At 34.5% G+C, this 25008-nt stretch overlaps 1 protein-coding gene across 1 annotated transcript; it reads right to left on the bottom strand.

Moving 5' to 3' along the window:
- Positions 1-10669: 10669 nt before the first annotated feature.
- LOC145292282 (protein CFDP2-like) lies at positions 10670-11215 on the bottom strand. Its single transcript, XM_080138606.1, has one exon. It carries the CDS (start codon positions 11213-11215, stop codon positions 10670-10672), a length of 546 nt encoding a protein of 181 aa, XP_079994732.1.
- Between the last annotated feature and the right edge of the window lie 13793 nt (positions 11216-25008).

Below are 25008 nucleotides of genomic sequence, written 5' to 3'. Positions count from 1 at the left end.
AATGAAGAATGGAACTACCCAATTAATAATATTTTTTAGGTAAGTGATTTTTGGCATTTATATATATACATATATTTATAAGCAAGTCAAAATATGTTGATTTTCTTTATATTTTTTTAAAGAAAACCGCTTTAAAGAAACAAATATTGCATGATTTGCTATTAAGCCTGTTATTTTTTTAAATTTGATCTTTGCTCCTTTAATAGAAAAAATAATAGGGTTTGAATTATATTTTCAAGTAGTTATCAGCTTTAAAAAATAGTAAGTTGAATTATTAAGGTTCTGATCATCATTTTTAATGGCCACTTTCTGATACACCTATAGAACCTCTCCCAAACATACTGGCAATAATTTGGTTTCGTCCTTCCTTTCAGTGTTTCCAATAAGGGGGATTGATTTACTAGGATTTGTATTAGGAGCTGGGCACTTATTAAAATTATTTAATTGTTGAATTTTTTGCATTTTGGTTAAATTTGTTAGTTTGCTAGCGCTAAAAGCCTACACAAAAAATTGAACAAAAGACAAAATTAAAAAGAATGGTACTCATGCAGAATTTAACCCCCCTCCCCGCACCGGATTCCAATTAGTTTAGGGTTCGACCGGTAATCACTGGATTCAGTCGAGCGTTGTTCAAATGTTGAAACACTAAACCAACATTTTTTTTTTTTTTTTTGCAGAATTAATTAATGATGGGAGTATTTTTTCCGTTTATTTTCTTAACATCTATTGACAAAAAAAAATTTGTACATTCTCTTAAAAAATCTAACTTTTCTCTACTTTCACCTAATTATTTACAGTGTTCATATAAAGCATTCATCTTTTCTTTTTATAGTAAAAATTATGTTTTCAAAAAGAAATGTTTACTGCCAACTTTCTTTTAAAAAAGTGCAAGTTTTCTTGAAAAAAAAACAAAAAACTTTCATCTAACAATTTATGGTAAAAATTTCACCTTTTCTTGGGAAAAAAACAACTTTTATTGATAAAAAAAATTGCAAAAATAATAAAATAAATAAACAATACAAAATGCAATTTTTTATGAGGAATGTGTTCCATTTTAACAAACTGAGCCACAGCAACGCGTGGCTGGGTACAGCTAGTAAGATTAATAAAAATGATGATAAAAATTATAAAAATAATATACATAAATATATATATATATATATATATATATATATATATATATATATATATATATATATATATATATATATATAAAGCAAGTGAAATGTATTCAGGAGATAAAATCCATGAATCAAAACGAGGTTATTAAGAGTGCTCAATAAAAAGAGCAAAATATAATATTTTTATTTATATAGACAAATATTACATAGTCGCTACACTGAACATGCTAATGTGTCGGACAAATTTGTTTGCAAGAAACAAAAAGTCGCTCGTCATGCGACGTAAAAGACGAAGGCGACCAGATGACTTATATATATAACCCTCTTAAAGGGTATATATTCCTTCGGTATTCTTCTAGGATCAACTCAACATGTTCTGGATATTATCTTTTTAATCGATTCTTCCACGAAATACCATTCTAAAAAGGTTTTCCTGCTTTCTTTTCTCTCTTTTGTCTTTGTCAATTTTCTCCATCAATCCTCGTATTTTTTATTTCATTTTGTTGTGGTTGTTGTTTTTTTTTTTTGTTTTTTGTTTTTTTGTCTTTTTTTTTTTTGTTCCTTATTTTTTCTATTTATCCTGGAGCTTATAAATATTCCAAATGGTCGATTCAACGTTCCAGCAATTTCCGTTGAGTTGATTAGCAATACGGTGGTTTTGTGATTGAAGCTGTGGGTGGTATATGGAAAAAAAGGAGAAAAAAAAACGAAGGAAAGTTAGGTATTAAGGATAGGAAAGGAGGAAGATGAAGAATGAATCAGAAAAATTGGGGAATAATCGAGAGTGAAGAAAAATAACGAATGATGAGAAGAAAAATGAAAAGAGAAGTAACAAATAGAAAAAGATAACGAAAAAGTAGAAGTTACATGAGATGGAACATAAATATTGACCTTAGCGGACTAAAGAAAGATTCAGCGAAAAATAGAATTAAAACAGGAATGATGGATGAAAACAGAAATGATGGATAAAAACAGAAATGGTAGAATAAAAAAAAAAGAAAGAGAAAAAAGGCGGGAAAATATACAAAAAGAAAGAATTTCAAGGTAGAACGAAAAAAAAACAGCATCACTACAGCTTTATTTTTAAATTTTTATTTAAAAAAATCCATTCGGGTAACTTGATTATGTCGTAGAGCTGATATATATTCAATGTAGCCGTTCTTAGCCTCAATCACCGCCTCGACACGGATTTGGAACTGGGAGTAAGCCTTTTCCACAAACCCTGGCTATGACTCGGCGAATACTCGGCAATTAGCAGCGATCAGGTTGCCTTTGGTATTGTGGGAGGTCATGTTGGTGATGCTATGGATGTCTGACCAAACACAGTCGTCCAGCTGGTTCCGGTCGAGGGAGAAAGGGGCTAGTGAGAGAAGAGTTTAAAGTCGTAATAATCCTGAATCCAAGCTTGGGACTCTTTGGATTTTGGAACCGGCGCCGAGTCCTGCTTCCACACCCAGGGTCTGTCAGCCGCCACCTGATTACACCAGGGGATCACAGGTACACTTTGGTGTTGACTTTCAAACCGACTTCGAAGATGTGAGGTAGCATGATGTGATCCTCACTTGAAACCAAACCAAAAACTATAACCGTCGCCGGAAACTTTTCCATCACCCTGAGCACGTCTCTGTTATTCGTGGTAATCCAGCGATGCATTTTGAGGGTGCTGGCAACGGTCCTGTTGTTGGATTTGGAGAAAGCATGAGTTTCTTTTTTGTATTTACGTACCATGGCGGTGATAATGCTTGGCACGTTTTCCTTCAGATGTTAGCATATACACGCTCGACCGGCGTCTCCTACTATATCGAACATTTAAATCTTACACTTAACCAACATCTGGAGGAAAACGTGTCAAGCATTACTACCGCTATTTTACGTAAAAAAACTGTATTTCCTGATAGATGTTCTGTTATTAATCGAAATATTGAATTTAATTTTAATAAATATGTTTGTGTATTGAAAGAGATTCTGCACTTGTTTGGTCTTTAAACCGTTAATTTTTTAATTTTGCATATATATATATATATATATATATATATATATATATATATATATATATATATATATATGTTATCAAGTAAGATCTTTGACTTACTTGCAGTTTCATCAAATACTTTTGCAAGCAAAATCCGATCCCGCATTTTGCTAAATCCTACCCCCTGATGAGAAGGAAAGTATTTCTTCGAAACTCCGCGGATTCAGGACTATCCACTTATTTAGTGTTTCCTTTTCAAATTAAATGTTTTTAACTCTTTTTCAAAGGTTTTTTAACATTTTTTATTAACTATTTGCTCATATATATATATATATATATATATATATATATATATATATATATATATATATATATAAGCACTTTATCTGAGTGTGAATGTGTGTGTATGTTCGTTTTCTATATACGGCGAAACGGCTAGGTCAATATTTTTTTTAATTTCACACAGATGTACTTTATATGTCTCGGAATATCCTTAGATAATATTTGTATCGGAATTCCTCTGATAAAAATCGATAATCGAAAAAGTATGATTAAAAAGGAATGGTTCGATTTTAACCAAACTTAACACTCTTATACCGCTTAACATCACAAATGTATTTGAGAAATTTTATCATCGCACAAGCCGAAGGAGTTCGAATATAAAATCAGCAGAAGGGTTTTTGATAAGTTAGGGGCATGTTCGAAATGATTGTTTCTGTATAGAGCACAACTGAACAACGGTACTCGACGTTTGCATTTTATACTTTAATTAAAGCCAGTATATACCAATAACTTCTCAACAGTGTAATGTAAACTACAATATATTGAGGACTGTCATTGCAGAGAGAAGTGAAATTTGCTCCCGGTGCACCGCGATCGGTGAATCCTCGATTAGAGCAAGCAATCAATTGATTTGATTAAAAAAATTGGTGATTCCATCGATTTCGATAAAACATATGGGAGTGTGAAACATTCCTTGATCATCATTCAATCCCCGGTAACGGCGGGTCTCACTGCTAGTGAATAATAAAAAAAAAATTATTGTTAGATGAAGTGGGTCATTTTTAAAACGTCATATCTAGTTGAAAATATAGCAGATGGCATAATCCAAATAAGTAACTCTACGTTAAAAAGTAAAACCTGGTTGAAATGAATTTATTTCTTTTCCGACAATATAAAATGTACAATTTTTATAATTTACAGCATCAACAAATAAAATGAAAGTGTTTTCTTTTCATTCATTTTGCAGGAATCAGATGATTCTATTGTTGACATTCGTTTCCCCAATATCTTTCTAGTTAGAATTCTTTTCTAGGAAAACTAGATTGGGTATTTACGGGATGTACCACGTGATGGTTGCCAACGTCCTAAGTTAAAGTGTTTCTGTGGAATGAACAAGATTCAATCTTGACACACCCATGTTTGTCAGTCTGTATTGTTAACTATTTAGCCACCGTCATGAAAGTTAATAACTTGGTACTGTTGGATTAGCAGGTAAAATTTTAATGTCGTTAAAGTTTAAAAGTGACTACTTTAAACAGTGAAAGAAAAAAATGTTTAATGTTAAAAGAGAAATATATTTTTAAATGTTAAAAGAGAGAGAAATCGTTAAAAGTTGAAAGAGCAAAAAAATCGTTAAAGGTGAACCTATTGTTCCGTAGAAGTTACTTGGTCTTCTAAACTAGGTTTCACGTCACGAAATATTGTCTGAAGAGCTTTGGCATTCCGACTGACTGCTCTGCCGATCTTTTTAAACTAATGCTGTGTTTAATCTACATGCAGCACTTTAAAAATTTATGACGTGAAATGTTTGAGTTTCAGATCAAAAGATTTTTATTATTCTATGCAAGACAAAGAATACATTTGAAATATTTTAACTACGTATCCTATAGGATTTCGATGTCTACCATCTCTTCAAAAAATGAAGATATTAGCAAATAGTTATAATGGTTTACACCTTATTTGCTAGTCAGTGAGACATGGAAAATCACAATTAAAAATTGAATTTTGAAGTATATATATATATATATATATATATATATATATATATATATATATATATATACACGTGTCTAAATTCGTGTATTGTTTAGTGGTATAAAATGTTCCTTTTAATGAATGTGTGTATACATGTGTATACGTGTGTGTATATGCATGTGTTTTCATCTAATCTATTTTTTCTATTGTTCGTTGAAGTGATGCGTGTATAACACTTACGAGGGTGTTGATATATTAACAGATACAGTTTAACAACGGATATATAACATTTATAACAAAAAGGCAAAAATAATAGTTCTATAGGGTTTTAACATTGGGCCAATCGGAGAAACATACCTGGTCCGTCTTTGGTCTTGTTTGACGTAATGCTGCTAAGGATATTCATCTCAATGAATCAACAAATCTCGAGCCGTCTTTTCAGCAACTTTATTACAGATGTTTCCCCACTTGAAAGTTTCAACGCTGATTCTGACTATCGTCATTCTAATTCCCTCTACTTGGAGCCATGTCGATCTGAAGACACTCCCTCTCCCTCTGACTACCGAGTCGATCTGCTCTCTCTCTCTCTCTCTCACACACACACTCCTGTCTCTTGACTAAAAATAATACGTGTCTTTCAAGCTCTACCCTTAAATCCACATCACTTTAACTGATCTCCACGTAAGACTACGTTAGACAGTCGAGGTCAAACTTATTTTAAAATTATTGTTTGTTTTCTAACATATTTCCTATTAAGTTATCATAACAAATAATTGCATCTGCAAATGTTTATTTCGCTATGATAACATTTTTGCTGGCATTCTATTTTTGTAACTTTAATCACAATCATTATAATCGTAGACTAGCACTCTTTCGGCGATGCCATCCTCTCGTGTATTACCGTACATTAATCCTCTTTTTTCTCAGACATTATTCCTACTTTTGGGATGATGTAGTGCTATATCTGTTCTGTTGTCATTAGACCATCCTCCCAGGCATTACATCCATCTTTTAGGGGGGGGTGCATTTTCCTTCTTTTACGGAGTGTAGTGTAATATGGGTTATGTTTTCATAACATTATCCTCTTAAGCATTACGTATTTAGTTGAGGGTCATCTCCCCAGGCATTATTCCCTGTTTTGGGTGATGTAGTACAATATCTATTCTGTTGTCATAAGACCAACCTTCCCAAGCGTTATCTCTTTCTTTGAGAGGAGGGTGTAGTATAAGGCCGTTTGTCATGTATTCTATCAGAAATCTGCAACCAGAAGAAAGACCGTATTTGCTAGAGTTTCTATAACGAAATAAAAGGGCAACAAGAAAAATTCGTAATTTATATAAGCATAGAAAAAATATTAATCAAAAGAACAAAAATGGCGGTATAGTTTGCTATGTATTCTGTTCTCAAAAGATCATCCTCTCAAGATGTTACAAGAAAGGCTGTCCCCTTTTCTTGTAAATAAGAAAAACATTAGATAAGTGGAAAATTAGATTAGGATAGACCGAGATTCGAACCGTGTAAGCAAGGTTCAGAATAGATTCGGAGATTAAATGTTGGAATTTGTCTATTGTTAAATTTCATATAAAATAGTTTAGATATGTTTGTTTGCAAAAAGAATTAATTGTCCATTCTTTTATGGAAATTGAAAAGGCTAGCTAAAAAAATAATGAACAATACAATTTAAAAATATATTGAAAAATAAGTTAGCTCGAAAATAGGTTAGTGAGAATTCTTTGTTGCAGAAGTGTGTTTGGGGAATTGCCGAGACACGTATGTTTAAGCCACGTGGATCGATCACATTTTGAAACCACACATTTGACGTCATAGCAAAAATGAATTCTCAATATAGAAGCTAGTTTCAGTGGAAGACGGAAGGCAGTCGGGGAGACAGGTTCGAGCAGTCAGCAGAGTCGGTCAAAAAGAACTGACATGATCAGAGAAGGGTCCTTTTAGAAGCGAAGGGGGAACGTTTAACCATATAGAAACGACTTTTAATTCCTTGACGTCATCATCATTCGATCGGTCGATCTGATAATAAAGAAGTTATCATCATGTTTTTGTAAAACTGTGTCGTGTCATCATTCAACAGCAAAAGGTAATGTGTGAAACATCCTTAATATGAACTTTGTCTTCCTCATCGTTATTATGAACTTTATGTAACTCTTACAAGAAATCTCTCTCTCTCTCTCTCTCTCTCTCTCTCTCTCTCTCTCTCTCTCTCTCATCATCATCCCAACCGGTTATAAATGTTTCCCCTCAGTGTTGTCACTAACGTTACCGTTAATATGATCACCAATATGGACTCCTATGCAAAAAAGCATTACTTTCTTTAATCTGTGGGACGGGAATAATCTCAGGCATAATTCCCTCTTCGGAAGTGTAGTGCAATATTTGTTATGTTATCATGAAACCATCCTCCCAGACATTACCTTCTTGCTTGAAAGGAGGATGCATTATAAGTTCATTTATCTTATATTATCTTATGTCAAACATGTGTGGTCAGAAAGGGCACAAATTTGCTAGTTTTAAATAGCTGCTAAAGTTCCTATAACGAAATAAAGGTTAAATAAGGAAAGAAAATGGAACAAGAAAATTTCCTAATTCATGAAATGACTGAAAGAACCTACAAACATAGAAAACAGATTGTTTTAAAAAAAAAAATAAGAATGAAGAGGGCAAACAAAAATGGTGGAACAAAAATGAACCTCGATTTGAATAATAAAAAGAAACGAGGAAATGAATACATAATTAAATACAAAGATAAAAGCTAAACTAAAAAGCCGCAAAGAAGTAAAAAAAAAATGAACCCCCAAAAAATCCAAGAGGAATGTCATCTAAAAAACACGAAATAAAATGGCAAATTTCAGTTTCTCTTAATTTCTTGCAACTGATCAATAGATTTCGATAAGAATTTCACGGCATGGCAATTTCAGATAATAGCTTTTAGAAACGGAGCTGAAAAAAACTGATGAGTTTTGTTTAAAAAAATACTCGCTTCTGTACATAAATATTTATGCCAAGTACAACACATACGAATACACACAGATGCCTTCTTGATTGCAAGATTACCATACTATAAGCAGCACTTAGTGCCTGATTATTTGTGAATCGTCCTCACAATGTCTACCCCATTATCTGGGGCACTTTTCAAAACTGCCAACCAACCTTCAAATCCATTAGTAATAATAACTATTAACAGATTGCGGCCCTACAATAATAGTCGAGTAAGTTAGCTGATTTAGCTATGTAGTTTTCATTGATGGGCCAGATGAATACAAATGAAATACGAGGTGCCTTAAATGATTTTCCAGACTTTTTTCGTATGAGAACTTTTATTGATAGTACACCCATGAAACTCTATTCCCCTACGAAGTAATATTCCCCGGTTGCAATGCACTTGTTGTACCGTTCCAACAAATTCTAGGTACCATGAAAGTCGTCTTGTGTGAGTGTGTCAATGACCTTGGTCATCAATTGTCTCATAACGACAGCTTCTAAGATTTTTCTTGAGCTTAGGGCATAACAAAAGTCACAGGGAGCAAGGTTTGGACAATAGGGAGGGTGAGGAACCGTCTTTATGCCTATCTTGGTCAAATAGTCTGTGACAAGGATGGAACATCATTGGGACAAACTTGCGCAAATCTTCTGTACCTTCAGTTCCTCGCAAATAATTGTGTGTACAGTTCCCACACTGATATTAAACTGTGCACTGATTGTCTCTATAGAAACATCACCATCATCATCATCATCATCATCATCATCATCATCATCATCATCATCATGCAGTCTGTCAGTCTTGACGATGACTAGTCAGGGCCTCAGTGCTTTATCCTTCGGTGTTGGCATAGTCCTCTTTCTGTGTGAAACATCCGGTCACAGGCACTGCATATGTGGGTGCCAGGGTTGTGTCGTCTATAGTGTCTCAGCTCTAAGGCTTCTCCGATCTTTCTCTCTATTTCTTTCTTTCCTTTGTGGAGACTGTTCCGCCAACCACTCCTTTCTTTGGCTTGTTCTTCCCAACTCTCGACATTGATGTTCATTGCTTTTAGGTGCCGCTTTGTTACATCTTTGTAGCGAAGCTTCTGACCTCCTACCTTGCGGGTTCCATTTTCCAGTTCCCCGTAGAAGATCATCTTTGGAATTCGGTTTTCTTCCATTCTAGTAATGTGCCCATCGTCCATCGTAGTTGCATAGTAGCAAGGGTAGCTTCCACACTATTTAGTTTTGCTCTCCTGAAAACTTCCGTGTTTGGTATAAAGTCACTCCATTTGATCTTCATTTTTCGATCAACTGTATCAAATGCTTTACGGAAGTCTACAAAGACTATGTAGAGCTCCCGATACTGTTCAATGGCTTTTTCTTGAATCTGCCGTAAGCTGAAGATCATATCTATTGTAGATCTTTTGTGTCTGAATCCACACTGTGATTCGGTTAGGACCTTTTCCGCCAGTCTGGCTAGCCGTGCTTGCACCACTTTAGCCATTATTTTCCCGGCAATGGTCAGCAAAGATATACCTCGGTAATTGCTGCAGTCTTTATGGTCAGCTTTGTTTTTCTAGATTGGGATGATTATGACATCTTTGAATTCTTGTGGCAGCGTTTCTTGTTGCCAGCATTTTGCTATTAGTTGAAGTTTTCTCATGAGTTGTTCTCCACCGAATTTGTATACTTCAGGTGGTATGCCGCCAATTCCTGGAGATTTGTTCATTTTAGTTTTGTCAATTGCTTTTCTTACTTCCCCAAGAGTTGGTGTGTCATTCAGGTCCATCTGCTGGGGGAAGACTGTTATGTGGCTTAAGATCTCCTCATCCGTATTGGATTGTACATTCAGTAGGGTGCCGAAGTACTCTTGCCATCTTTGAATTATGTGTTTTGATTGGGTCAGTATGGTGTTTCCATCTTCTGATAAGAGGGTGTTAGTCATCTGGGCTCTAGAGCCATACACTTCCTTCAGTGAAGAAACCTGCAGAATTGTTTTCCTCCGCTTGCCTCTGCATATCTTCAGCCTTTTTCAGCCACCAGGTGTTTTCCATTTCTCTTAGTTTTTTCTGGACTTCTGCCCTCACTTGTTTCAGCTTCTTCTGGTTTGCTCTAGTCGAGTTGCTTAGCTTTGATTTTAATGTTTGGTTTCTTTCATTTATTACATCTCTAATCTCTTGGTCATTCTCATTGAACCAGTCCGCATTCCGCTTTTTTGTGTAACCAAGTACCTCTGCCGCAGCGGAGAATACAGGCCTGGTTAGCAAGTCCCATGTTTGTTCTGGTGAATCAGAATCATCAGTGGTTTGTTCTAATGCTGAGTTAATTGCAAGTTGTAGTCTATCTTGCCATTTTCTATCTCCGAGCTTTGATGTGTTTAGCCTTCTATTGCTCTTCGTTGTCGCCCTGCTGTACACAGGTTTTATGGAGAACTTGAAGGTAGTCTTGATTAGGTAGTGGTCTGTTTGGCAATCTGGTCCTCGCATAGCTCTTGTATTCTTGGCATCTTTGAGGTCCTTCCTTCTTGTGATAACATAGTTCAGGAGATGGCGTCTCTTTGACCTGGGATGTTTTCAGGAGTATTAATGGTTATTTTAATGTTGGAAGTAAGTGTTCGTAATTACCAGTTCAAACTCCGTACACAGAGCAGCAGTTCTCCATTTGAACTGGGATTTCCCTTTCCAAACTTTCCGAGAACAGGGCTCCATGTATTGTAGTCATGGCCCACTCTAGCATTGAAGGCACCAAGGAGAACTAGCTTATCCACTGCAGGGACGTTTGCTATGATGTCTTTCAGCTGAGAGTAAAACGCCTCCTTTTCCTCGTCTGGGTAATTCATTGTTGGTGCATAGACGTTGATGATGGTGATGTTACGGTTATGGGATGTGGTGATTCGCAGTGTCATTATTCTTTCAGAGACTCCTCTGGGGCTCTCTGCGAGTCTACTGGCTAGGTCATTTCTGATCGCAAAAGCGACTCTAGCTCTTTTGCGGTGATCTACAGGACAGCCCTTCCAGAAATAGGTTCTCCTTGCTTCTCTCAGTTGGCCCTCCCCGCTGAGTCTTGTCTCCTGCAATGCAGCTATGTCGATATTTGTATTTTCGAGCTCCAGATCTATCGGTGCTGTTCTTCTATGTGGTCTGTCACCCAAGTCCGTATCGAGCATTGTTCTGACGTTCCATGTACCGATGTTCAAGTCTTGAGTATTGTTATTTCTTGTTCTGTTGTTACCGCTGGATTGGAGATCCACTGGCCACGGTTTGACAGTCAAATGGTCTTTGGATGAGCTTTGTTTACCTCACCTTTTATAGAGGCGTCTCCTTCCAGAGCAAGCAGTGCTATCCCTGAACACGGCTGCTTGGTCATCCGTGCAGCTGCCTCAGGGTATCGTTGTCCACTCGGTACACCTGCGACCTTCACACACGGCCGCCTATGCGCAGACGTTGGACTAGTGGCTCCCAGCTCTCACACCTGCCACCGTTATCCTCACTCCATCACCATAGGACTTTCCACCTAGGCTCCTAACTTGCTTGCGCAGCTTAGGTGTAGTATCTGTTGCGCATCAGATAGACACCCTCTGAACCTCCAATGCTCATGTCCAGTGGAGCGAACCTGCGACGACTGGCAGCATGAGGAGGCTGCAGCTTCTGGCCGAAAGTAATCTCAGTGGGGTTGACAGTCGCCCTATAGTGTCCGCTACTACGCCTTTTCTTTCTGGGTAAGGTTCCATAGCCTTTTAAGGAAAACTGCAAGGCAGCAGTAGGATTTGAAATCAGAGTTCCTATCTCTTAGCCTTTTGCTGTGATAAAGCCCACAGGGCAGTGGTGTTTGATTTTGGGGTTGATTCCCCTAGTCTTCGCCCAACCAAGGGCACCCACAAGACAGTGGGGTAGGGGCTGGTAGTGTGCCAGGGCATGTCCACACATCGGTGGGCCATAACGCATTACCTCTGGGGTCCCCTACTACTCCGAGATCTCCTAAAAGTTTAACCTGGGGCCGCAAGGCACCCAGTTACCAGGTGTGGCCAACGTGGAGGCACTGTAGGAGTCTTGATGATCGAGAGGCTATGTACTGGCAGGGAAGACTTATGCATAGCTGCTCCCTTTTAACCGTGAGGTTAGCCAGCGGTGTTAGCTGAAAGCGAGGAGGCATGCAAGCATGAACTTAACACTAACTTGTACCTAACACACTAGACGCATCACATCCCCTCGTCGGATCAAGGAACCGAAGACACACATTCTATAGAAACACGATGATCCTTATCCATAAAAATCTTTATTTGGTCAATCAACTCTAGTGTTCTGACTTCCTTACTTCTCCCACAACTTTCATCATCCCTCAGATACTCTGCCTTCCCTGAATCTCTTACGCCACTCAAAGACTGATGCTCGGTTAATGAAAGATTATCCAAAAGCTGTCGTTCTTTTAGAGTGTCCTCGCGTTCAGATTGTATTTTTGAAATTCACCAGCTGTGACAATCAGGCTTTAGTATAATGTATTCCAATTCTTGCTGTGGCTGTTCGTTTAAACCTGAAATCATGAAAATTCGTCAGTCGTCTTATATGGCAGGTGGGAAATTCTGAAATTTTAAGAGTCTATGACAATTTTAAATGGCTGTAGAAAAAGAAGTCTAGAAGCTTACTGAAGGCACCTCGTATTTGACAGATAATGGAATGGCCGTAACAATAATTATCAGAACAAACTAAATATTTGAAACAAACAATGGAAGATTGAATAAAGATACGTTAAATATTTACAGCAAATGGAGAATAAACAATAAACAATGAGTTGACCTCAGACATAAGAGATGACGTAATCAAGTTTTAGAACCAAAAAAGAGTTTATGCTATTAGGTTATTGACCGCGGCGAGATAGGAGTTGATTTTTTAGTTACCGAGAGATTCGCTTGTTAAGAGATCGTCACTTTCTGTCGTTGGAAGTCAGGGGGACATTACAGTCCATATGTAAAAAGAAAAAAAACTAGTAAAACAAATTGGAAGTGCGACTCCAAAATAAAGCGACACTTGAAATATAAGAGCTATCTTGCTTTAACAGCATAATAGTTGGAAATATCATTTCAGAAGTTTAAGTCAGCACCAATCGCCGGCGAACAAAATGAATCAGGAACACAATGTGTGTCCCTTGATCTGTGCGCCAGGCACGTATAAATATGTTTGGTGAGATGAGTAGTCAGTGAACGAAAAACATAGATTACCACGACTTTGTCTAGAAGATTACACAACCTTGCATTATTCTCACAACAGAGCCATTTCTAAAAACCTTCACTAACCAACATTCTTGTCACCGCGTGCAATTTCATAAACTTTTAGTAGACAGCACATCTATTCTGTAACGTATTCATAACAAGCAAAACTTCATAGAATAGAAGCAGTACTAATTCAGTAATAAAAAAAAACTAACATTAATAAAAATAAATTTCAATAACAATGAGCACATTTTAAATGCTGTTCAACGTGACATAGAATAATCAATTTATCTAATAACGTGATGAATTGAAGAAGAAAAAACACTTCTATAAATATCCTAAAATCTGTTGCGTTAATTATCCCTGACGATGAACCCGGACGGATCTGAAAGTGGCTATGGCAGTTACATCATTCAGTTCTTGCCAGGAGCAAGTAAACTAACAAGAAAATTAGAAAAGATCAAAACCAAAATATGTAGATAGGAATTGTCTATATTATTTGATGAAACATGCCTAAAAGAAAGAATGCTGAGTATATATATATATATATATATATATATATATATATATATATATATATAATAAAAATTACAATTAAATTTACCAAAATGATCCAAGATGGAAAAATTAAAGTATATTATAAATATTAAAGAATTAATATTTATAAAGTTATCTCAGCCAGATGTAAAAGCTTATTTGAAAGTGTTTTAACATGTTTTATTAACTGTTTACTCGTGTATATATATATATATATATATATATATATATATATATATATATATATATATATACTAGCAGGCCGCCCGGTATTTCCTGGTAATAAAATACGCTTAAATATGATATTTTGATTAATGCAGATTCCGTATTTGTTATTATATTATATTGGACCCAATACATAGTAATGATTTTAAAAGTTTTTAAAAAATGACTCGTGCGCCACCATCGAGAATCGAAACCAAAACGTTTACCTTACTTTTTGCCTGAGCTATGAAGACATGTTTGCTGCAAGGTTACATGAACATGAACCAATAACTATTACGTTATGCATGCATATTCGTAATGCCATCGTTCGATCTTCACCTAGCAAATTCCATTTCTTTAATATTTACACATTTCCACCAATTTTCCCCACCTACAACCCAAATATAAAGTTTCGTATGGGTTCGAGTGCCCTATATATTAAGTTTCATGTTTGTAGACCAAAATTTGACAGAGGAGTTTGGTAGATCATTTTTTTAGACAAATATATATACGCATACATAAATATATATAGAAAGGGGTTTGAGTTTATAATAATCTTTTTACGTAAATATTATGCAAGTATAAATCATGTAGAATATCTGCATGAATATAAGTACACGTAATAGTTAACTGAAGCTGATCATCCCATAAGAAAAACGAAAAAGACTAATAGGGAATTAATTAAAATGAATGTTTAAAAGAATATGAAAATTAACTAGATCTTTTGCAGATGAATGCAATCTTACGACTCATATATAACAGAATTGTATTTTCTTTTTAAATAAATAGAAAATTTTTATAAGTGTATCTTATCTGACGGTCGCCTTATACACCGAAATATAACGTATACGTATATGCGTATATTAGAAAAAAATATCTAACTATTCAACTTTTAAAATGCAATACGAAAATAAACTTGACCGACCACAGAATGTAAAATACTGTTTAAAAAGTAAAACGTTAGTTTCGTACCCACAACCTAAACAAACCTATTTTAGCGATAATCCCTGTTAATTGTTTTGTTTTTGTTTTTTGACAATAATTATTAGTTGGAATAAACTACTATTATCATATAAATAAGTTATTTGTAAACTAAAACTTTTTAGGGGTATTTGTACCCATACGTACAACACAAAAACTGAATTAGCTTTACCTAGTTCATTAAAAAAAGATGGGTACCTAAATAAACATACGTTGCTGAGTCTTCTATGTATTTTTCTTTTGGGCGTTATATTATCTTGCTTTTTTCTTTCTAAGCAAAATTTTCTGTTTTCTGATAGCTATACGTATGTAAACATTCGATATGGACATAATAATAATTGATTGGTTTTGTGTAACGATGTAACGTACTGAGATTTTGACGTGCTAAAAGAAATGATTGATAAAGAAATAAATATTTTGAACTTGGAATGTTATATATATTGTTATTATATGTGTTATATATATGATCTGTAGCTGTATTATATTATATACTATATATTATATAAATGTTCTGTTCATGTATTTAAACATTAAGCTTTTAAACGAAAAGAATTGTTATACACAAAAGTAAAATATAATTGAAAAAAAATGTTACCTAAAAACATATATACATACACATATGCATACACATATACATACATATATATACATACACATAATTCACCCTTACCCATCCTGCATCCACCTTTATAGCCAATATAAAAAGCTTACTATAAATACACCAAGCTTAAATAAAGAACAGAATGACGAAAACAACAACAACAACAACCACTCCTGACGACGATCGGATGTACCAATAGAAAGCGCTTTAGGATAATATGACAGAACAACAAATACTGGGCGCTATAATATACAACCTGCCAGCCGTAATAAAAAAGATCGCTGGGCGAATCAAAAAGTTGTACAACAAAATCAGAAAAAAGAACTCAGTCGTGTACAATCAGATATGCTTATATATATATATATATATATATATATATATATATATATATATATATATATATATGTGTGTGTGTGTGTGTGTGTGTATGTATATATATGTATATATATGCATATATATATATATATATATATATATATATATATATATATAAATGTTTGGAGGTACAGAATTTATATATAGTTTTAAATAAAATAGGCGGAAGTTTCTCAAGAGCTCTTTCGGCTATCATCTCATCAGGAGAAAATCGATAACGTAAAAAATAATATTATGTCGAAACTTTAAAGAGTTCTAATGGGGAACTATTAAATGTGTCCAAAGTACGGGGACAACTAAAATTAAGTTAATTCATCAGAAGAAATAGCAACAATTTTGAATTAGATTCAAAATGGCATAATGGAAAAATAACAAAGGTATTTGCAGCTTCTCTTACAATTTTCGGATCTTAATCATGTCAAATCACACTCTATTTCCTTTTGACGGATTTATTGTTGCTATTTCTTCTGATGAGTTAAGGGCATAATAGATTCACTGATTGATATAATAATTAAGTAATTGATTTTGTGCTACGAAACAGATACTATCAAGAATTGTAAATGTCAACTGAATTAAAGAAATAAATTACAAGATGATCAACACCATGAATTTTGGAGTATAGTTTTTTTTGTTTTTTGTTTTTCATTTATTCACTATATCGCACTGTAATTACTGTAAGTTCGTAAATAAGGATTGATATATATTATAATTACACTTTCACCCCAAACAAGGCACGTTGTCATTTTGATGTAGGGGGATACTAACGGAGACCTAAGTTGCAGGGGTACTATGTAGGGAGTTTAGTATCAAGATGTCTGTTTACATTACACTTGAACTTCTGCATGTCAGTACATTTGGGGAAGCAGGAAACCGGAAGAAAATTCCAAAGTCCTACAGTTCTGGGGAAGAAGCTATTAGATTAAAAGGCTTTCTTACATCTAGGGATCTCAACTGTGTATGGGTGGGACTTCGCTGCTTGTCGGGTTTGTCGGGGGTATTTTCGTCGAGGGGGTACAAGGTCTTGTAATTCGTCAGAGCATACACCATTGAAATACTTGTAAAACAGGCAGAGGCATGCAACATTACATCGGTGGGGCAGGGGCTGAAGTTTAGATGACAGTCCTGGACCTATTAGGTTGGCTACTCTCTTTTGGACCCTGTCCAGGAACGAGAGACTAGTAGCAGATGCACCAGCCCAAATGTGACAACAATATTCCATACGTGGGCGAATGGTGGCTTTGTAGAGGTACAGGATACTTTCATGCATAAGTAACTTTCTAGCACGATACGGAGAGCCCACCTTCTTTGCAGCAGCCTTAGCAATAATCTCGATGTATATATTCCAACTCATGTTTCCTGTAAACGTTAAGCCAAGGAGCTTAAACGAAGTGCTCTCAGGTAAAGTATCAGTAGCCATAATTATTAGTGGTTGGTAAGGTTTCATTTAATTATTAAAGGAAACGAGCTTTGTCTTGGCAGCGTTGAACGTTACCATCCATTTTTAACCCCATTCCATTACAGACTGAAGGTCTTCCTCTAGGGTTTCGGCCATTACCTTAGATATGTGCTCATTAGTTTTCCCCACGCGCCTGCTACAGAGCGTGGTGTCGTCGGCAAATATACCCATCTCAGAGACAATTTTATCAGGCAAGTCATTTATGAATATCAGAAATAACAAATGTCCAAAAATCGATCCCTGATGCACATCCGCATTTATATCAAATTTTTTGGACGTACGCCCATCGAAGACAACCTGGATTCTTCTCTCATTTAAAAGGATCTAATTATGCTAAGCATTCGTCAAGTAATACCATAGGATTTTATTTTCATCAGAAGACAATCGTGCCATACCCTGTAAAAAGCCTTAGATATATCAAGGGCTACTGACCTCCCCTCTCCTGCTTTATCCAATGCTGGATATAAACGTTCAGAGATTACAGTTAAAATATCTGTAGTAGAACGGGCTTGCCTAAATCCATATTGGTGGTCTGACAGAAGTTTAGCAGCTGTAAGGTTGTGGACTAGAGCTTGGTTAATCAAGGACTCAATTATTTTGGCGAAAAGAGGGAGGAGGAGGGCGATAAGTTAATGGGTCAGTTCGTTCGCCAGAGATTTTTTAAACTGGTACCACAGAAGCAGTTTTCCAGCAGTCAGGAAACCAAGATTAGTTAAAGAGTTTAGAGAGAACAGGAGCGACCTCAGCGGGGCATTTTTTTAATAGCACAGCCGGGATGAGGCCATGTCCACATGCTTTTGAATTGCCTAGGTTTTTTATAATATGTACTTGGGAAGGCGTGATCTTCAGATCATCTAGCGTGGTTTCTGTCCGCAGAGGAAAATTAGGGAGGAAATTGCTTGCTGGGTCCAAGGTAGAGTTTGAAGCAAACTGACGGGCAAGCATTTTAGCTTTCTCAATTGCTGTGCAAACAACCTCTTGATTGTTTGATAATGGGGTATTATCGATTGCCCATTATTTACTACATTATTGTAGATTTTCTGGAAATCACGAGTTCCTAATTGTTGTGCTTCAATGCGTTTCCTGGTGGTTTCCAAATATTTACTCTTAGCTGTTGCTACTTGTTTCTTGCAATTATTTCTAGCTTCTATATACTTTTGTCTGTTTATACAGGACTTATGCCGGATAAATCGACGGCATGCATGTTGCCTCTGAGCAATGGCAGCTGCGCATGTAGAAGTAAATCATTGAAGAGAATGGGATTTACTGTAGAACTTCCAGAAAATATATTTCAAGAGAAATATGTGTGTGTGTGTGTGTGTGTGTGTGTGTGTGTGTGTGTGTGTGTGTGTGTGTGTGTGTGTGTGCGCGCGCAATAGCATGAGCTATAAGCCATTATCTTTTTTCTAAATGCTTAATACAGATGTAGGGCTAGGAGAGTCAGAAGTCGCCATTACAAAAGAAGTGATAAACATTTGATTAATTAGACTCGAAGCTTATAACAACATGAATAATGTAATTTCAACCCCTATTTTTTTAAAAAAGGAGCAAAGACCAAATTTTTTAATAATAAAACGTTTAATCGAAAAATATACAATATTTTTTTCATCAGTTTTCTTTAAAACATTTCACGAAATTCAACGAATTTTAACTTAATCCAAATCTAACAAATATATATAAATGCCAAAAAATCACTTACCTATAAAAATACTAATCAATGGGTGCTTCTATTCATTTATAAGAATTTGTCCATATCTATATTTTATATTCTATGTACTTTTTAAATAAAAGAATTTTTTAAGCAAAGATCCAAAAAGACCGCGTTTTCGTCGCTGTTCAAAGCGGTGTTTCCTTTCTTTCTTCCAGTTGTGAAATACAGATGCCTAGAAGGGCCATAATTAATTATTTCAAAAACGTAAAAACACATGAGCTGTTGTGACTTGTGCGTGAAAAAATATAGGTCACCGTACTTAAAATATGATCACATTTCACTCATCAGTTTTTGCCGTTTAAATACAAACCACCCGACCAATTTTCCATTTTTTTATTTTCTTAAAGAAATACATGAGTTTTTGATTTAATGTATTTTATTTCTTCTTTATGCAGTGAATTTTTTTTAATCTAAAAAAAAAACATTGAATGAAATAGAAAAAAATTGCTGTAGGTGTTCGATATTTACTGGACAATATAACAAAAACGTGAGGTTTAACTTACAAAAAAATCAAGACAAAAAGGTTTTAAACTTTTCTTTACAGGTAAAGTTGCAAAAACTATTCTTTTTTTTAATGAGGTTATTTTATTTATTGATCTTTTATCTTCAATTGGTGATATATAAATCTGAGGTGAGAAAATTAATTATTTTCATTTTAATAGACATTTCAAAATGGGGGGGGTGAATTTAAAAAAAAGCGTTTGTCTAGAATATTATATTCGATTTATTCGAAAGAGTATAAAATATCACAAACCTGCAAATATCGTAAAAATTGAACCAATAGAAAAATGTTGATAGATTTTTAAATTGAAAACTTTTTTTTTAATTTTCTCGTAAAATTCAACTCATTTCATTACGTAGAAGAAATGGCTGGCTGAGCTCGCGCAAGCACTTTGTAAACACTGTTTTTTTTTTTAATAACAATAATATTTCTATTATTTTTTAAAAAGCTTTAATAGTTTATTTTTTAAGAAATTAAACAAACCAATTTAAAAAGAGAAATTACGAGTTTTGTATATTTTATTCGCAGTTTTGTGTTAAGAGTGTCAAAAATTCCCAAAAACTTCTGACACCTAGTGTAGAGCTTTATAAATAAAATTATGTATAAATAAAATTATATAAACATTGTCTAGACATTACAATGTCATATATATATATATATATATATATTCTCGTTTATTTTTCTCTTTTTGTCAACACTGAAGCAGACGGATCTGTAAAGATAAACGAATTCCAGAATGATTCTGAAGTCTTAGATAGAAATATAAACAGGTGAATTGTTGATATCCGTGTTTCATTGCGCCCCTCTACTTTGAGAAAGCAATAAATAGAAAAGCCAAAATGGTTCGGATGTGCTTGCTGTATTTCAAGCGTTTTACCGCGTTTATCGTAATAACATCCCGCACATCGAAACAACATTATTTTCAGTTGTGTGAAATTCAGCCGTCAACAAAGACATACCCGTTGATTTTAGACATTCAAGCAGCGTCTGTCTGCGCTATTTATACGAGGCCTCCCATTGGCTGTTAAACAGTTCAATCAGCGGCCATTCCATTTGGCAACCACTTGCAATTACAAACGTGGAAGGATACTTCATGATATTCGATAACAATGACACTTGAGACGACATCGATAAAATATTATATATCTAACATATAAAGCTCTTCTGTCGGATTTTCAAATTTATACCTGAATTTAAAATGAGAATTCTGGGAGCTTCTTGAAAGTCTGTGGCTGGTTCAAAAGGTTCTGAGTATGTCGAACAATTCTGGGATATTGGTGAGAAGGTTCTTTAAGGAAAGATTTCATTTTGGTGTCCTGTTCACCTAAAAGACAAAATGGAACAAATATATATCATAAAACTAATATAACACCTAAAATATAAACGTATCTAAACATGTCCAGGTTATAACAAGGTTATCGGGTTAATACACAATGAAGGATGATTCACCATACTCCAAAACTGTACAAAAGAAGGAAAATAGTCATCCGAAGCGTTGTCTGATCAAATCCCGCCCATTAGCCATTGAAAACATAGGCAAGAATAACAAAGAATCTAATTGGTTAACTAGCAAATGAACAACATGTGGTAACGTCAATTCCCTGCTTAAATCCAACCAATCATTTTCATAACTTACTAATACCTACAAACACTAGTGTTTTATGTTTTCGCAATCATCGGTTCAGGAAGTAACAATTCCTATTTGTCGGCAGATTCGAACTCTAAAAAGTCAGCTTTGATTATATTTGCTAAGATGTAATCTTTGGGTCACTAAAAGTTGACATGAGAATTAAGGAAAATTTAACACTTATAAATGCCAAATGCGAACACAGAATTAAACAGTCGAGAGGGTTAAAACGAGCAGAAATTGTGAACGTTGCAAAAACGCTAGTTGACTGCGTTTTGTTTTTATTTCTCATCAGTACTCAACTTTAATACTCTTTAAGGGGTTAATAATAATAAGTAATAATAGTTATAATAATTATTATTAATTATTCACGTTTTCGCAATCATATATATATACATGTGTGTGTGTGTGTGTGTGTGTGTGTGTGTGTGTGTGTGTGTACATATGTATATTTTTCTCTTCCTTTGAAGATTGTAACGTTGGGTATGGGGCAGCCAAACCAGCAGAAAGCATTGCCCTGCATTTTATTGAAACCAGCCGAGAATTCTCTTTAGTATTCTTGTTGTTCCCTTAAGTGCAATTGTCTAGGCTTCTTTTGCACTTGGTTCACTAGGAATATTAGTTAGGTAGGACTTCAGGTTCTTCTTCATAAGCCCTGGTGCACCTATAATAACTGGTATGATTCATATCTCCCTAAGATTCCAGTTTCTTTTTATATTTAAGACCTTGATATTTGGTCTCTTTCTCCCTTTCAGCTCTGTTCAGACCATCATTAGGGACACTTCAACCAAGGTTGCTATTCTCTGACTTATTCCATATAACTATGTCAGGTTTGACAGTAGCATTTTCAAAGTAGGTGGCTGTAAGGATTACGTAGTCGTAATGTACGGTTACGGTATATAAGTCATTCCCAACTATTCATTAAGGTTGATGTTTCCAGGACTTGCTGCTACAATGGATGTTTAATTTTTTATGTTTTAACAAAAACCAAGACTTCAAAGAATGGGTTGATAGCAACAAATAGTGTATTTCATCGTTAGTTACAATTGTTTCAAGACTATTCGGACAAATCCAAACATTATGTCGTTTGAAAATTTTCACAAGAACAGCCTTTCTTTAGACTTATTGAATAAAAAAAACACTTTAACAATAAAACATTATGGAAACCATTTCCCTTATAAGATAAAGAAAGCAAGCGAAAATATTTTACTTTATTTAATTTAAATTATTTTTTTATTAATCCGGACTAATCAACTAAGATAAATTATTGCAATTCTATCTTAGTTCATATCTAGAATTTGCTTTGTTTATTTACAAAAATATCGGCTAACCTATGTGATTTAAGAAAAAGTTTTTGTTTAAAACTTATTCAATAAGAAAAGAAAGTTTAACATTACTTTATACTTAGTTCATCTTCATTCTTCATTTAAAATTAAGGATTTCTATCTATTTTTTTATTTCTTATTTTCTTTCGTTCTTTCCTCTTAAGATTTACGATTATCGGGAGATAACTCTGTACGTTCAAAATTTTAAAGTTTTAGTTGAAATTAAAATTTTATCAGTTAAGTGTGAATTTTAAGCTTTTGACGATCCCCCACTTTGTTATGTTCAAAGGTGTAACAAAAATATGGACGATATGGAATATGGTTTTAGGAAATATTTTCCTTTACTTCCAACAGTAACAAAATAAACGAAAAGGTTTGTTCACAAATATTTACAACAATAACAAAACAAACGAAAAGGGTCGGTTAAGAAAAGATACATTTGTTTAGAATTACTACTATCAAATATAAAAGAAAAGACGGGTCGAAAACTAGTACCTAACTTCCGTAGCAATAAACGAACCTTCTTTTGATCAGTCCATGCACTGCAATCAATCTTAAAAAGGTTTTCAAATCTTCTGAAACGTAAGGTCTTCCTCAGGAGCATAGTAAAATGTATCAATAGCTGACCAGATCTCATTTTGGGAAAGAGCCGTGCTGGTTTCTTCTCCGCTGTCCGTATTCACTAAAACTTGCATTATCAAATCCATTTTTTTATCTGACTGGTTTTGTTGCTCTAAATGTAACTTTTTCAATTCCAATATTTGTTCATTCATTTCTTTCCTATCTCTTTCCTGTTTTTCCTCAAAGAATTTCATTAAATCTAACTGCTTTTCCAATATTGGTTCGTTCATTTCTTTCTTTTCTCTTCCTCGTTTTTCTTCGAGATATTTTATTTCATTTAACTGTTTCTCTTCGTTTTGTTTCTGTATTGCCAATTGTTTCTCTTCATTTTGTTTCTGTATTGCCAATTGTTTCTCTTCGTTTTGTTTCTGTATTGCCAATTGTTTCTCTTCGTTTTGTTTCTGTATTGCCAATTGTTTCTCTTCGTTTTGTTTCTGTATTGCCAATTGTTTCTCTTCGTTTTGTTTCTGTATTGCCAATTGCTCTTCTCTGAACCTTTTTTCCATTTCTAATTGTTGACTTTGTTGGAATTTCACCATTTCCAAAATTTGTTTTGCAAACTCGTCAATTTTTTTTTTTTTTTTGATGGTATGGAATTACTTAATGACAAAACAACCCAATTCGTTGGTTTACTTTTCCTATAGTACCAACTCTATAGAAAAAACCTTTACAAAATTCATTCCTGGTTATTTAACGAATATTTCTTTCAGATATTTATTTCCTCGTGTGGCAATTTGTCTGAGAAAATAATTCGGCGTTTGCATTAATACAGAAAGCAGTAGATTTCGTTAGTCATTTTTCAATTTTCGTAACGTGTAGGTACTGGGTTCAATTCCTTGTTAATCCTACACATTTTTTCCTTTTTTTTTTTTTCTTTAAAAAGAAAAGGTTATTAATTTGTGAAAGAAAGTTGATAGCATTTATTTAATATCGACTACTCTTTTCGATTTCTGCCCGAAAAAGAATGTCCTTTTTTTCGTTAACACCTTATTCGTCGTGCTTAGCGAAATCGTTTTTTTTTTCTTCGACGTGCAGTCCCGTCGACCAATGAAAAGTTTTTTTAATCAGTTTAAAATCCGACGTCTTTTTTTAATTTGTGCGAATACTCACTTTAGCCAATAAAATAAAATATAATATCATTTACTCTTGCAGGAGTTTTTTTTTTCTTTTTCCAACGCTAATTCCTTTTAATCATAAGGCGTATTAGCAAGACATGCTTTTTAGAACGACAGTTTTTTTTTGTACTTACTGAAAACTTGGTCTCGTTAATTCAGTTATAATAATTCTCCACGCAATTCGTCTTATGAATTCTGTTTCAGCTCGTAGTTTACGGTTTATTAGCTTTTTTAACAGCAAGATAAGGCTTTTTGTCGACGTCTTTGTAAAATCTTTTTTTCGGCAAGAATTGCTGTCATTTTTTCGAAGTGTTATTTATCCCGTATTTGTGGATTTTTACGTACGAATGTTGTTTTTGTAGACAAGTAGTTTTCCCCGTTCTCCACCGAACTTTTGAAAAATAAATACTTTTGAAGTTTCGAATTTCCCCCGAGTATAGGAAAAATTATTTCGAATATCTGTGTGCGTTCTTTTTTCTTGAATACTTTTGGTAGTCAACTGCTGTCTTTCAATGGCTGTTTTTTTTTTTTTAGAATGAATTCGTTGCCCGAATACTCGTCATTCAGTTATTGTTAGCAATTATTGTAGATTGATCCAAAAAGTTCTTGAATCGTTCTTGCTGCCAGTTGTTGTAGACCCATGCTAGGGGTTACATATGAAAGAAACCACAATTAGTGTAAAGTGTATAAAATATAAT

The sequence above is a fragment of the Euprymna scolopes genome, chromosome 13 (genome assembly GCF_053919585.1).
Source record: "Euprymna scolopes isolate OS-2025 chromosome 13, ASM5391958v1, whole genome shotgun sequence".
Taxonomy (NCBI): domain Eukaryota; kingdom Metazoa; phylum Mollusca; class Cephalopoda; order Sepiida; family Sepiolidae; genus Euprymna; species Euprymna scolopes.
The sequence above is the reverse complement of the archived record's forward strand: the minus strand, read 5'-3'. Positions and strand labels throughout refer to the sequence as shown.